Below are 13,844 nucleotides of genomic sequence, written 5' to 3'. Positions count from 1 at the left end.
TCAGAAGCGTTACCTCCCGGGGTAAAGTCGAGCGCGGACAGATGCGTCCAGCCTTACCGCGGGAGTGTGTGATCGGGGCCCGGGACTGCCGACCACTGCCGTAACCCAGAGTTCAGAAAGCCCCTTAATGACCAGAGTTAGAATTCCTTGGTTTCGTCGCCAGGCTCCTGATTTGCTGTGTGTGGGCACAGCGTTTCCTAGTGCAACTGTCCGTGTCAGTGCTCCCTAAAACGTGTTCTGAGTGTTTCTCTGCGTGGGATGTTTGATCCCTGGAACTGATCAAAAATTGATGCTTTCCTCTGTGGCCCCAGGCTTTATCTCTGGCAGTTACTTCTGGATGGAGCTTCAACTTTCTCTTATTTCCATTTAGCTTATTAAATATAAAGTGTTTTTACTGGCGATATCAGATACAAGAGACAAATTACACCTGCGAGGTGCAGGTACCGGCTGGATGAAAGTTTATTCTTTGCATGGGTGTAGTTTAGCCAGAGAACTTCTTATTACAAGGTTTTGGGGATGCAGAAGGTTCGAGGGGAGACTGGTTGACTTTGTGGAAGTGCTCCCTTTAGGGACAAGCCAAATAGATGTTCTCTGTGAGGAAATAAATCCAGACAGCAGACAGGCTGCTGGAGGTTAGGAGAGCACACAGGAGAAGCCTGTGGACTTGTGGTGGTGGTGGTTTCTGGTTATCAGTATTTGGGTGCGTGGGAGGAAACAAAAATGGACATTTAGTTGGGCCTGGGCTATTTTTGATTACACTGGAAGTTGTTCAGTGTGTGTTTTGGAGTAGAGGGTTGTTACGGGGCGTTTGGCTTTGTGTTTAGGGTATGTTAAGCGGTAGTTGTAGAATGGGTGGGTTTCTTTCCTAGGGAGACACCAGAACTGCGGGTTTGCAGTGCTTGAATACAGTTAGTGAACCGCAGAGGGGTTTACAAGCCCTGCTCCTTTCCATGCTTACTCCTGGAAATTTAATCCTGAATGGAGAGAGCAGTTTGGGGACGGGTTTCGGGAGTTCCTCGTCCCCCATGTGGAACTTCTAATCCCTCTGTTACTCCGAAGGCAGTGTTTCAGTGTCAAGGCTCCCCAGGTTTTCCTTGTCAAAGGAAAGGGCCGGGCAGTGGAGGGTGGTGAAACCTCTGTGAATGGAGGCACTATTCCTCATTCTGTGAAGATTTTTGTAAGGGTGAGAGAACCTCTGGTTTTTCTCTCTAATCTGCAAGGATTGGACTTCAAAACAATACTCTGCTTCAGAAAGGCATGGTTTTAATTCAAGTAATTGAAGGGGGAGGAAGAGTTTGAAAGCAGGTCATGGTAACCGGTCTGCTGCTTTGTAAGGTTTTCTGGGCTTACCGTACCTTCCCAGTTCCAAACAGCTGCCTTTCATGCTCTGTTCATAGCTCACAACAAACAGAATAACATTAATTATGCAAAGTAAATTTAAGAGCAGATTTTAAAACCCTTTTGTTGTAGGTACTTAGTTGTAGTTTTAATGTCTACCTCAAAAAAAAAATGCTTATGGGCAGACCTGAAAAGTGGGGAGAGCACTGGAGAAGTACAGGGAACAAACTCTGGTGCTGGCAGCTTTCAGAAAGCAGGGGAAACTTTTTTTGGTACTGTTTTGGTTTTTTGCTTTATAGCACTTAGAAATGGAGGTAAATTTAACCACGAGGCAAAATTTTGCATCACAGTACAGTAGTCAGAGTTTCATAGGCTTGGCTTAGGTGGAGCTTGGTGTCGATGGGATCTGCTCCATGACGAAGGTGAGCTGACAGTGTTTTCATATCGTGTTTGTGTCCTGGGAGCCTCCTTTGCAATCCCAAAAGCTAGAAGTTGAGCTGCCACCTTATAAAAAACATACTTTGGGTACCTTACTCATTGAAAACTAACAACTTTTAATGAAAAGTGAATTCTCCAGGCGATGCCACTTGAGTAAGAGAGTATGGGAATGTGTGAGCGTTCTCTAATTAGAGTTTGACAAGGATGTTTTGTATTTCAGGGCAAATGACCCAGCTTTGCGAGCTGATCAATAAAAGCGGAGAACTGCTAGCAAAAAATCTTTCCCATCTGGACACAGTGCTCGGTGCCCTGGATGTGCAGGAACACTCGTTGGGCGTTCTTGCTGTCTTGTAAGTGGTGCTTTCTTCTAATTAAATATTTTAGCATTCAACCTTCGGGCAACATGATGAATTGTCAACCAAATGTTTTTCTTTTGGGCATAGATGTTTTCAATCTGCGTTTCTTAGAATGGTGCTCGGTTTCCTTTGGTGGTGCTCGTTTTATGAATAAAAACAGCAGGGCAAGTTTGTTTTTTCAAAAGAAAAAAAAAACCTTTGGAGCTTGTAAATGCCCTTATTGTCAGCTGGTGGTACCGGGGGGTTGTTTTCCTTGAGGCTGTATCTATTTCTTGAGTTTACATCTTCATCTTTCCATACGTGTTCAGCAAAAAGCTATAAAAAAACCCCCTCACTTTTAACATGTGGTTGACAGGCCGCTAGATCTGTAAGCATGAAGCAACGCTTTTTTTTCCAGTGAATCGTGGGGTTTTATCATAGTTCCCGGGTATTTGTCTCTAGACAGCACTGAGGCTCTTGCTGCTCTCTGGAGTTAAAGATAAAACGTGAATTGCCTTGGTGATGCTGGGGTAAGTTAAAGATACTTGGCCCTGCAGCTCAGACTGTTGCTTCAAGCTGTACCTAACCACAAGTGAAGAGTCTGTAGGTTTCACTGTTATTTTAAAGTTCCAGCAGCATTAAACAGGATCTTTTCTCTGTGTTTTCATTGCCCTCAGATGAGCATGATCATAGCTTATGTTACAGGAGAAGCAGCACACAAGGCTGCAGCCTGTAGGGTGCTAAGGAACCGCTGGAGATGGAGAGAAACTGGCAGCCACGAGAAAGAGCTCCTGACAAGAGATTCACAACTAATAATTTAATAGTTGAGCGATCTTGAGCACATCCCAGCAGGAGCTGGCTGTAGGATAGGCGAAAGCGTCCAGAGAAGTCGTGTGGCTGAGTGTTGCAGTTCATCTTCGTTAGCCAGTGTTCCTGTTCTGGTTGTAACTGTTGCACCAGATAAAATGATCTTTGTTCACCCTAGCTTGTCCTCAGTTGTAGTTTGCACTAGAGTGAGAAGGGGGATGTCCACTCAAAGTGTGGTTTCAAACATCCTGCGGCTCCTTGGGAAATCGTATCCATGGGTCATAAACACTTTGGGTTTGTCTGCAAGCGTCCACGTGCCTCTGCAGGGACCGAGTGATCAAGACAAAGCTTTTTGACTAATCAGATGTTCAGTGCTGAACGTTTCTGTTTGTTTGTTTTAGGTTTGTGAAGTTTTCTATGCCCAGCATCCCTGACTTCGAAACGTTATTCTCACAAGTGCAGCTTTTTATCAGCACCTGTAATGGGGAACACATCAGATATGCAACAGACACTTGTAAGTGAAGCTTAACTTTCCCACTTCCTTTATTTTCGGGTAGTTTGGTATTACCGATTTGTCACTGTGTTGTTTTTTTGTTTGTTTTTTACTGTCTTTAGTTGCTGGCCTGTGCCACCAGTTAACAAATGCCCTTGTGGAGAGAAAACAGGTGAGCAAGTATCATCCGGTACAAATCGGTACCTGCATATCCAGGCTCCCAAAGGGATGTCACCAGTCTCTTCCTCGCTTCATACAGATTTGCCACTAACTTCACGTTAGGTGTTTTTGTGCAGCCCCTTACTGGTTATTTTTACTGAGAGATAATGAACCTAAACCAAGATTTTAAGATTTCTTTAAGGAAAACGTTAAGGAAGATGCATTTTGGGGGGAGAATCACCTAAAAACAAGCTATCTCACTCAAACTGGGAAATCTGTAGTAGCTAGAATGTTCTTCAGACAATGTGTGTGTGAGTAGGAGAGAGCTGCAAAAATTATTAGCACTGGTGAGTCAGTGACGCTCCTTTCAGTGTTATTCTCACCAGTGTTATATAAAGTTCCTATTGAAATGTCTTAAAATGTAAAGAAAAATTGATTAAGAAATATTGGAATGTTTTTGTTGCTACGATACTGACTTTCAGGCCACTTGAGTGAAATCCAGGCTGAAATAGGAGTAGAGATCAAGTCTGGCCGGAGTAAAGCGACAGCCTTGCCTCGGTTGTGTGGTGGGATTTGAGATGACACCATGGAGTCTAGAAGGGTTTTCTAATTGGTACAAATTCCTCTCTTCCTGAAGAGGTTGGCTCTGTGCAGCAGAATCGATGGCTCTGTGTAGTTTATCAGGAGAAATTGTATAGCCAAGGTCAGTTCTGTTTTCTGAGGGACTGAATATCGTACAAAAAGGGAACCTCACGTTCACCATTACTTAATGGAACCTGTCAATTAGTGTTATTTTTCATTTGTAAGTGTCAACATAAGCTCCAATGTGCTGCCATCTATGAGAAATTGTTTGAAAGAGATGTAATTTCTGACAGCCCCTGCGAGGAATTAGCATTCTCAGACAAGCCATAGACAAGATGCAGATGAACACAAACCAGCTGACCTCAATACACGCAGATCTCTGCCAGGTAAGGGGTGCGTGAGGGCGTCTGATGAGAGTAAAAGCTTATAAAATACGGGAAAGCTTATGGAACACCCCTGACCCTTTGAGGAAATGCGTGTTCGCACATTGCAATGTAAAAGAGGCCTTTACCTTTTTAATCCCAGTGATAAACAATATGATATACTGAAATAAAATCCCCTTCTATCAATTTTAAATGTTTCTTGCATGTCCCCAGATCTTTGGTTTTGTTGATGACTTCTGAATGTCCTTTCACATCCCTTCTGTCACCTCCAGCTTGTCTTAGGCAGGAGAACTGTAAGATCTGGAGAGCGTTTGCTCCAGTTTCACAAAAGGCCCGTTCCTCTCAGCGTCTTTGGCCTGGGTTTGCACTTCTGTCTCATTCTTGGCTCCTGGGATTTAGGGTTGGACAGGAGTGTTGAGTCCAATATTTAGTGCTGCCAGCACGGTAGTCTGGAAGATCTGGAGCTTCAAGCAAGCTTTGCTGGAGTCTAATTTCTTTGGGATCCAGATAATTTATAACCATTCAGAATTGGTGATAAGCGTTTTCCAAACACCGTGATGCCATGAATAATCTGTGTGGCAGATTTTCACTCTTGGAGGAAGGAGGTTTGTTAAATCCTAATAGATGAATTTAGTTTCAACTTCTTCCTCACGGAAATTTAAATGAAAATGGCTAATTCATGATAACTTGGTTTATTTTCTCGTAGCTCTGTTTGTTAGCAAAATGCTTTAAACCCGCCCTCCCGTATCTAGATGTGGACATGATGGATATTTGTAAAGAGAATGGGGCATATGATGCGAAGCACTTTTTATGTTACTACTACTATGGTGGGATGATATACACTGGGCTAAAGAACTTTGAGAGAGCACTCTACTTTTATGAACAGGTAACTTGAAATGAACTGGTAAGTCTAGAGCGAAGTAACAAGCAATCCATCTGTCGAGGTGTTTTCCTTTAAGAAGGTCCCTTACAGCCAAGTAACTAGTGCACCGTAAAACTATGCACCGCGAAGGTTGATGTTAAATTTATCTCGCTATAAATATTTTTCTGATGCCTGTGTATTACTGCTCGCATAGAAATGGTTCACAGGCTGCCACTCAGAACTGTGCATTCGTAAAGAAAACATAGTCCAGTGGTTTTGCAAAGACCCCTGCTTGTTTGAGGAGGGGGCTTACATTCTTCGAGGCTATTGTTATATTTGCTGCTGCTACTTTCTTTGTGAAAGAAGAGAAAATCACAAAATTGGGAAACCTTTGCGTGGGAGGCAAATGCTGTCAAACGTGTAGAATAAACTGGTGCAGCATTTTTCTTCTCTGTCAACAAGGGTCAGCTCTGAGCAGCTCGCAGTATCAGAGTAAACTGAAATCCCTCCTCCCTGTTCTGCAGACTTCTTTCCGCATACTTAAGTGTGACATCTGATGATGTAATAGTGTTATAAAACCCCTTTAAGGATCTGTGTAAATCCAGGCTCTACAGGAGCTGCATAATCATTCCTGGTGGTTTCTAGGCCAACTTTAGACAGATACCAAGGAAAGAAGTTTTGATTTGACCCTAACAGGGTTATTTGAAGGTAGGCATCACTGTAACATGGTATGTTTTGAGTCGCTTGTACAGAATTTATGGTTTTAGGACATTTTTGGCTCATTACTTCTGTCAGAAGTTAGTTAAGCTTTAATGCTCGAAGGTGACTGTCATCTGTCATTGTAGCCTTTCTGCACACAGCTTTAGACTGAGGTTTTTGTTCATGCAGTAGCTACCCAGATCTACCAGTAAATACATTAAATTTCTGTTCCATTTCTTTCTTTCTTGCTTAGGCAATAACTACTCCAGCCATGGCAGTCAGTCATATTATGTTGGAATCCTATAAAAAGTATATTCTAGTTTCTTTGATATTACTTGGCAAAGTTCAGCAGCTACCAAAATACACTTCCCAGATAGTTGGTAGATTCATTAAGGTAAGTCTTGTGAATGCAGCTAAATAACAGAACGACAAATCTGAATTTGTAAATGATTTGTTTTCTGTCCTCATTTGATGGCACTGTTTAATGTCTCAGATCACGGGAAATTACGCACAATGTGCCAGAGTACAACCTCTTGCTGCCTTACTAGTGTAGCTAAAGATTGTCTGGCAACTTGTATGTCTGTTACAAACAAACTGTTGTTCTTATTGGCGATACGTGTATTGAAAGTTAAATCTGGAAAACCTTTAGGGTTGAAGAGTACTTACCAATATTCTCTTCACTGGTACTGCGCATCCCTTGGTAGCATTTTACATTAGATCTGAAACACGACTCAGGTTTCACTTGGGTTTCAGTACGCAGTGTCCTTGTAAAAACATTCAACCCTTAATTCCATCTGGTTGAAGTATGAAATGCTAAACAGCTTACTTCAAAACTCCAGCTTTGTAAAGAATAAAAGCTTCTGAAAAAGCTGTGAGTTTGGAGCCTGTAAGCATTCTGATTAGGAGGAGTAGAAGACAAAAGTTAATTCTGATTAGGAGGGTGGAAGACAAAACTGCTAGCAAGAGAGTTCTGATCCAAGGTGAATAACCCAGGTTTAAAAGGTAGTTGATTCTTATTTAACACTTGCGCTTCTTGATGTGTGACCAAAATTTAAAGAGTTCCAAAAGTTGTCTTCTAACTTCAGGTACTAATAAGCAAGCTCAAACAATCACCGTGTTAAAGTGATTCAGGTGAACTAGTCTTCACCCTCTGATTCTGTTGTCTGTGCTGTGATGCCTCGTGGCCAAGGATGACAGTCCTAGAGGGCAGGACAAGCACAATGGCTGGGCAGTGACGAGGCTGTGCTGCTTCCTTTGAACTCTGCTCACTTCATGTGCTGGTCAGCTAACAGAGTTTCCTTTCACTGCCGTACCTAGAACTGTCATACAGAGCTCCTTGAGTGATGTTTGCCACATTTTATACCGCAGAAATACAGATCTAGCGTATGAGGATCTTTGCCCTAAAGCCATGTATGGGCATCACATTTTCTTTGAGATGCTTGAGCTACTTAAATTTACTGTTATGCCTGCGTGGCTTCCAGTGTTGAATTAGTGACCAGATTTTGTGAGGCTGGTCGAACGCTGTGTTCTTTAAGGAGGGTTTTGTTTTTCTCATTGCAGCCCCTTAGCAATGCTTACCACGAATTAGCACAAGTTTATTCAACCAATAAACCCTCCGAGCTTCGAAATCTGGTGAACAAACACAGTGAAACATTCACAAGGGATAACAATATGGGGCTGGTGAAGCAATGCTTGTCATCTCTCTACAAAAAGAATATTCAGAGGCTAACCAAGGTAAGAGTTTGTTTTGCTGAGAAATTGTGATTAGTTTTTCTCAGTGTATCGCTGAAATGTTTTCAGTTCTGAGCCAAATGATAACAGTGGTGTCCTGGAGGAATGACTAAACCTGGGGTTTTGTGAAGCAAATGTGACTACAATGCTCGCTATAGGAAACCAGTTCAGCTGGGTGCTGCCGCGTTGTTTAAAGGTGGTTCAGTATGTCTGTCTATCGGAGGGGTTTGCCCATGAGATTTTCACAGACAACCAAAAAAGCTGGGAGTGCCCTTCATCTGTATTCGAAAAATGAGAAAACTGAACTCTACAGGCTACTTCACTAGAGAAGAGCAAGTGAATAGGACAGGTTTTGGAAGTGTCTGCAGTCAAAGGAAAACCAGAAGAGGTGGAGTGACGTTCTCCTTCAGCTGGGAGATCAGATGAACCCTTATAGACAATTTTTAGCAAGCTCCAATGATGTTTGACCTCAGAAGGAATGCAATATTTGCACTACTTTCCTTCTCTTGAAGGAAATTAAAGGATCGACAGTCACCTTCTTAATGTAAAAAGGTGAGGGAAGAGGTTGGACGTGGTCAGGACTGCGTCTGGGGTAGGGAGGAACTGCAGGAGGAGGAATGACCCCATCAGTTTGGTCTGCCGGCGTGTGCAGTGTGATTAATGAGTGTCTGTGGAGGAAGAACTGACTCCTCTCTCACAGTGCTTTTATAAGTAGTAATTATGTGTTCAACTTGGTTCTTTCCACCAGATTGTGAAAATAAGATTGCACAGGCCGGTAGGAAAAGTCTGTGACACCAACTTTTAATGCTTTGCTACTTTCTAAATTTCAGACGTTTTTAACATTGTCATTACAAGACATGGCAAGTCGAGTGCAGTTGTCGGGGCCCCAAGAAGCAGAAAAATACGTCCTCCACATGGTGAGACTTGTGACTCGGCTGAACTCTCCTAATTTAAAAATCGATCCAACGTAAGACTTCAAGTGCTTGGGTTGGCAGGGCATGTTTGGAACGGCTGAAGAACGGCTCTTTTTCAGGGTGGAGTCTGCTGTGGGGTTTAGACTGTTCTCAAAAAATGTTAAAAGACATTCTCTGCCTAAGGTATGGATAGTTTGTCTTTGGGAAGCTGCTAGGAAATAAAAAGCAACCAGTTAAAGATGATCCCAGAAGGAGTCTGTAGTACCTGCAGTGCTGTTCATAGTGATTCCTTACGTTAAACCCTCTCTCATTTCAGATAGAAGATGGTGAAATCTTTGCAAGTATTAATCAGAAAGATGGTATGGTCTGTTTCCATGATAATCCTGAAAAATACAACAATCCAGCTATGCTTCACAACATCGATCAGGAGGTAAATCTTTATGATATTTCCTGCTTTTGGAATTCCTACCAAAGAACCTTAGTCTGTAGTCAGAGAGCTGCTGGGAGAAGCCGGTGTAGGTGACTTACACACAGAGATCGAGGACTAGGAATCGTTAGTGGACTGTTTCCCAGCACTAGTGTTTAAAGGTTTTAGATTGATGGTAAGTTACATTCAGTGCATTCCCTGCTTGAGGGACAGCTTGAGGTGTTTCAGTAGACTGACTGCTGGGGGGTGGAGGTGTGAAGTTCCTTGAGTGGAATGGATTAGGAAGATTGTTTTTAGAGTTTTAGACTTTGAGGATCGCTTTTGCTAGCTGTTGATAACCTGACTGTAGGCTGAGGTGGCTGACCCTCACGGGACTGTCTGTCAGTGGTCTTGAAGAGGGCTGTTAGGAAGACATGGACCAAAATAAGGGAATAAAAAAGGGTCTAACCCTTTGTTTGGGAGATGAGGGGTGAGAACATCCGGACATGGAACTCTCGTGTTGGCTGAAGTGATTGGTTCTGCGCAGCACAGCTGTGGACTGTCTTGATCATGTACAAGCTGGACAAAGTAATCAATTGATCTGTATTTTTAAGATGCTGAAATGTATAGAGCTTGATGAACGACTGAAAGCCATGGATCAAGAGATCACTGTGAACCCTCAGTTTGTGCAGAAGGTAACTGATCTCATGTCTTGTAAGAAATTCGGGGTGGTGAGTAGGCGATGCACTGAGTGTCAGTACTTGCAGTGGTAGTAATTGCATATTATTAATACATGCAGAAACATGGTGCTTTAAACTGAAAAGGAGGTGCATGTTATTTCATATGCACTTTATTTTCCTATGTTAACTTCAAAGAACTGTCTGTCTCCAAGGAAAACCTTCAGACCTGTTTCTGAAAACAAATCACTCTCTCCCTTCCAGAGTATGGGCTCTCAAGAAGATGACTCAGGGACCAAACCATCCAGTTATTCTTGAAATTAATGTTGCTCACCACTCCGCTTTCAAGTAAAAGCTTACGAAAGAATTGCGCCTGGAATGGGGCATTGAGGAGTTCCACGAAGAGAGCAGAGAGAACTGAGCTTTGCTTTTCACCTGGACATTAAGAAAATAAAAGAACACCCTCTCAGTACTGTATAATACCAGAAATATTCTCTGCAAAGAAAGGAAATCTCAAAAGAAACTTAAAAGTCTGTTGTGGATTTATTTATCTTCAGATTAACATCGTTAATGCATTAAATAATCTACCTTTTGTTTTAAAGGGTTTGAATGTTGCTGTGTTTCTGTAGCAGTCCTTCTTTTCTCTCTGCAAAAAGAAAAAGTGTTTTCCAGGGAAGAACACGAGCTAGTATTGGTTCACGGACAAGATAATTCCTGCTTCCTGATCCTGTATTGAAAGTTGGCTCAAAGTGCAGATTTATCGTATGTATGGCGGGGGAGAGGGGCAGAGGTGAAGCAAATTCTCTTCGTTAAATGACGAAATCAGAGCTGTGTTCTTCCTGAAAGGGCAAGCGTGTTCACGGGTCCGTCGCTGCAAAGCAGAAATGACCGTAGGGCATCCGTACGTGACGGCTATTTGTGATTTTAAGTTTCTGGTACAAAATATCTCCTAATGACATTTGCTCTTAGATCAAATTTATTTTAAGTGAAAGGCCGCGGTGTTCTGGAGGAGACTAGATAGGAAGTTTTCGACGCTGAAAGAAATGTGGATTTTTGTTCCTGTACTATTGGCATGAAGGGATTCAACAGGCTGCGACTTCTCTGCGGTGGAAATAAGTTTAAGTGAAGTTTGTGCTATAGATCTTTGTTTCCAAAGAAAATAATTCTACATGGAACAGAATTCTAGAAAGCTCCTAAAAAATGCAGCGTTTTATTTGGAGATAACGTGCTGGCTTTTAACTCATGCTTTTAAACCTAACGACTGTTGTTGGATTCTTTGAATGCTTCACCCCTTAAATCAACAGGCTCTTTGATTTTCTGTAGTTCTCACAGATCTGAAGGTTCTCGCTGTTCAAACACCTTTGCAACGCTTCATGTTGGTGCAGATCTCCCGCTGTCGGGCTTAAATAAACCTGTCGTCAAGTCAGAGCGTGAGAAGCTCAGCACCCAGCGCTTCCTGACCAGCTGACTGGGAGCTGCTCGCTGCTGCTCACCCGTGGCTTCTCATCAGCAGCCTGATGGGAGCGGAGCGCTTCCGTTCTGGCTGCGTGAAGCGTGTGTGTGGATTGAGGTCACCACGGCTGAAAAGACTCCATTTGTGCTTCCAGTGCCCAACTGGTGCGGCTTCACTTGAAATTGGTGTCTTAATTCTAGCAGAGCCTCTGTGCCAGCGGTTTGATTTCTGGTAGGAGAGAGATGGCCCCAGGTTGTTGTCGAGATGGTCAGTAACGTTTTCAGCAGTTTAGCGTTGAACACAGCAGAGGCCTGTAGTGTTGGTAGCTCACCGCTTGTGCTTCCTGTCATAGAGGCATCTGTGCTCGAAGGAACTGTTACACCTGGTCTTAAAACAAAATCCTGAGCTTTTTCAGAACTTGCCTTACCAGCCTTGTCATTGAAGATAGTTCTGGGTTTTTTCATAGCTAATCCTGCAGTGGTTTCAGTGCTGAACACGCTTGCGCAATTTTCCTCTCTGGTCCCGCGTTAAATTGGTAGATTAGTCATGCTGTGGGCTCGGGCACCAAGCTGGGCTCTCCAGGTGTTCACCACCACGAGCAGTAGTCATCAAAAGGACAGCAAATGACCAACCCCAACCCGCCCCCCTGCAGACATGGGTGAGCCAAGGGCTCTCTTGCCGGGGGGAAACACGTGCAGGGTGTTTCCACAGAGTCAGAGAAGGACCAGACCCGTCCACATCGCCGTGGCTGAGCTTTTATCCCACTCGTCCCTGTTGGTGAGTGTGGATTTACGTGCCAAGCGCTGCAGGTCTGTGGAACTAGAGGTAAACTAGCAGCTACGTTTTATCTTCTTTTTTGCTTGAAGTAGATTAAAATCCACGCTCACTTCAGAAGGGCGGTGGAGATCGCTATGTGATCGTTTCAAATGATATATTGCCCCATTTTTTCTTAATCTGATTTTAAAGTTAGAGAAGTGCTGAGGTTCCTTTTCCAATGTGGATAGTTGTGCCGTTAAACTCCGGTGAAAATTCGAAGTCGGGTCCCACCTGCAGGATCAGCAGACACAGCATTCCCCAAAAGCGCCTCAGGGAAGGGCTTTCAAGTCGTCGTGTGATAAACACTTACGGTCTGGCACCTGCATGTCTTGAGATACCGGTGAAATTCAGTCAGATTTTTAATGAAGTAGCTTGGAACTAATTGCACGGGCTAAGATGCTTGGAGAACACTTGAGCTTTCTGGGTTTATTTCTGTTTGTTGCAGGGAAGGATTTTGGATCAGGTGTAAGAACGCTGCGTGCTCTGCTCCTCCAAACGAGCCTCTCCACAGTCTCGTGGCTGGCTCTTCCCGTCGTGCATGGCCACAAGCTGTGTTAATGGAACACCCGGTGTGTGCTTTGGTATCTAACTCCTGTTTTCATGCATCTTAATTAGCGAAGGTGCCGCTCCGAAGGTGAAGCAAGGCGTGCAGCTACACTTCTTAGCCACAGGAGGGGCCTCTAGCTCGGTTATCATTAGCGGCTATCAAAATGTTTCCAGAAGACATGGTTAGAAGCTGATGTGTGCAACCAGCCCTCCTCTTTCAGTGCCACCGGCGAGCCGCGGTCGGCGACCTCCGCTCATTTGTAGTGCCACCGTCCCACACGCGCTTTCGCTGCCCTTCTCCTCCAGTACAAACACGACCCATTGTATGTGTCACAGCCGATCTCTATCACCCAAGAAATGTTTTTTGCATGGCCAAATGGCTGAGGAGGTTAGTCCCGAGAAGCTGTTTAAATGTACTGTTGGCAAATAAAGATAACAAACGAGTCGTTCTTCGTTTGTCTGAAATGACATCGTAGATCTGTTGTATTCGGCTTTTCCTTAGGGGGTTTTGGGGGGATCTTTTCTTCTTGTCACTTCCCAGGATTGAGTGTGTGATTGTGGCTGATGGGTGGGAGGCTGCTGATTGTCTCCTCTCTGCTCAGGTGTTCAAGCTCTGCTGGTGGCTCCTCGGAGCTCAACTGTGCTATCTCGGGTAGAAATAGGCAGGGGGTTTGTGCATCTTCCTTGGTCCCTGTCTGGGATGGGCTGCAGGATTAGAGGGACTTGGGATAAACACCTTTTTGTATCTGATCTTTGTGTTACAATAATCATCCTGTCGCTGATCATCTCAGTATGTTCTCCAGAGGTGTCACCGCTGGTCCGCACACGGCTGCGTGGTGCCAGAGGCGTGTCTCATGGCGGTGTTGGTGCTAGCTGCTCTCTCGTGGGGTTTCAGTTTTACTCAGCTGAACCATCTACGCTGTTGTCCTGTGGAAGATTTAACCGCTTTGGTTCAGACTCGGGTATTCAAAACTATGTAGGGGTCAGCTCCAGCGTAAAGGGGAGGATGGGGACAATGATACTGTTTAAACCGAAAGGATTCGGATGGAATTTGGTTTCTCTTTCCATCATCGTTGTCTAGAGATAAATAATCCTCTGCTAAACCTTGACACCTCAAAGAGGAGCAGGAGTGGTTTAATGGAGCGGCGCTCTGTAGGGGAGAGCCTAGCCTAGGCTCGTTTGACTCCGCTCCTCCGGCGGCCGTA

At 44.0% G+C, this 13,844-nt stretch overlaps 1 protein-coding gene across 1 annotated transcript; it reads left to right on the top strand.

Moving 5' to 3' along the window:
* Positions 1 to 2,000: 2,000 nt before the first annotated feature.
* Positions 2,001 to 10,434, top strand: COPS3 (COP9 signalosome subunit 3). Its single transcript, XM_010142295.1, has 11 exons — positions 2,001 to 2,126; positions 3,320 to 3,432; positions 3,534 to 3,583; positions 4,446 to 4,538; positions 5,242 to 5,421; positions 6,350 to 6,490; positions 7,657 to 7,830; positions 8,658 to 8,744; positions 9,058 to 9,171; positions 9,762 to 9,842; positions 10,089 to 10,434. The coding sequence occupies exons 1-11, from the start codon at positions 2,002 to 2,004 to the stop codon at positions 10,140 to 10,142; spliced, it is 1,212 nt and encodes a 403-aa protein (XP_010140597.1). The 5' UTR covers position 2,001; the 3' UTR covers positions 10,143 to 10,434.
* Positions 10,435 to 13,844: the final 3,410 nt, after the last annotated feature.

Source organism: Buceros rhinoceros, unplaced genomic scaffold (assembly GCF_000710305.1).
Source record: "Buceros rhinoceros silvestris isolate BGI_N320 unplaced genomic scaffold, ASM71030v1 scaffold20720, whole genome shotgun sequence".
Classification (NCBI taxonomy): domain Eukaryota; kingdom Metazoa; phylum Chordata; class Aves; order Bucerotiformes; family Bucerotidae; genus Buceros; species Buceros rhinoceros.
The sequence above is the reverse complement of the archived record's forward strand: the minus strand, read 5'-3'. Positions and strand labels throughout refer to the sequence as shown.

Coding starts and splice junctions, on each gene's coding strand:
- COPS3 (XM_010142295.1), top strand. CDS start 2,002: ATGACCCAGCTTTGCGAGCTGATCAATAAAAGCGGAGAACTGCTAGCA. Junction 5,422..6,349: donor CACTCTACTTTTATGAACAG/GTAACTTGAAAT, acceptor TTTCTTGCTTAG/GCAATAACTACTCCAGCCAT. Junction 6,491..7,656: donor TAGTTGGTAGATTCATTAAG/GTAAGTCTTGTG, acceptor TTCTCATTGCAG/CCCCTTAGCAATGCTTACCA.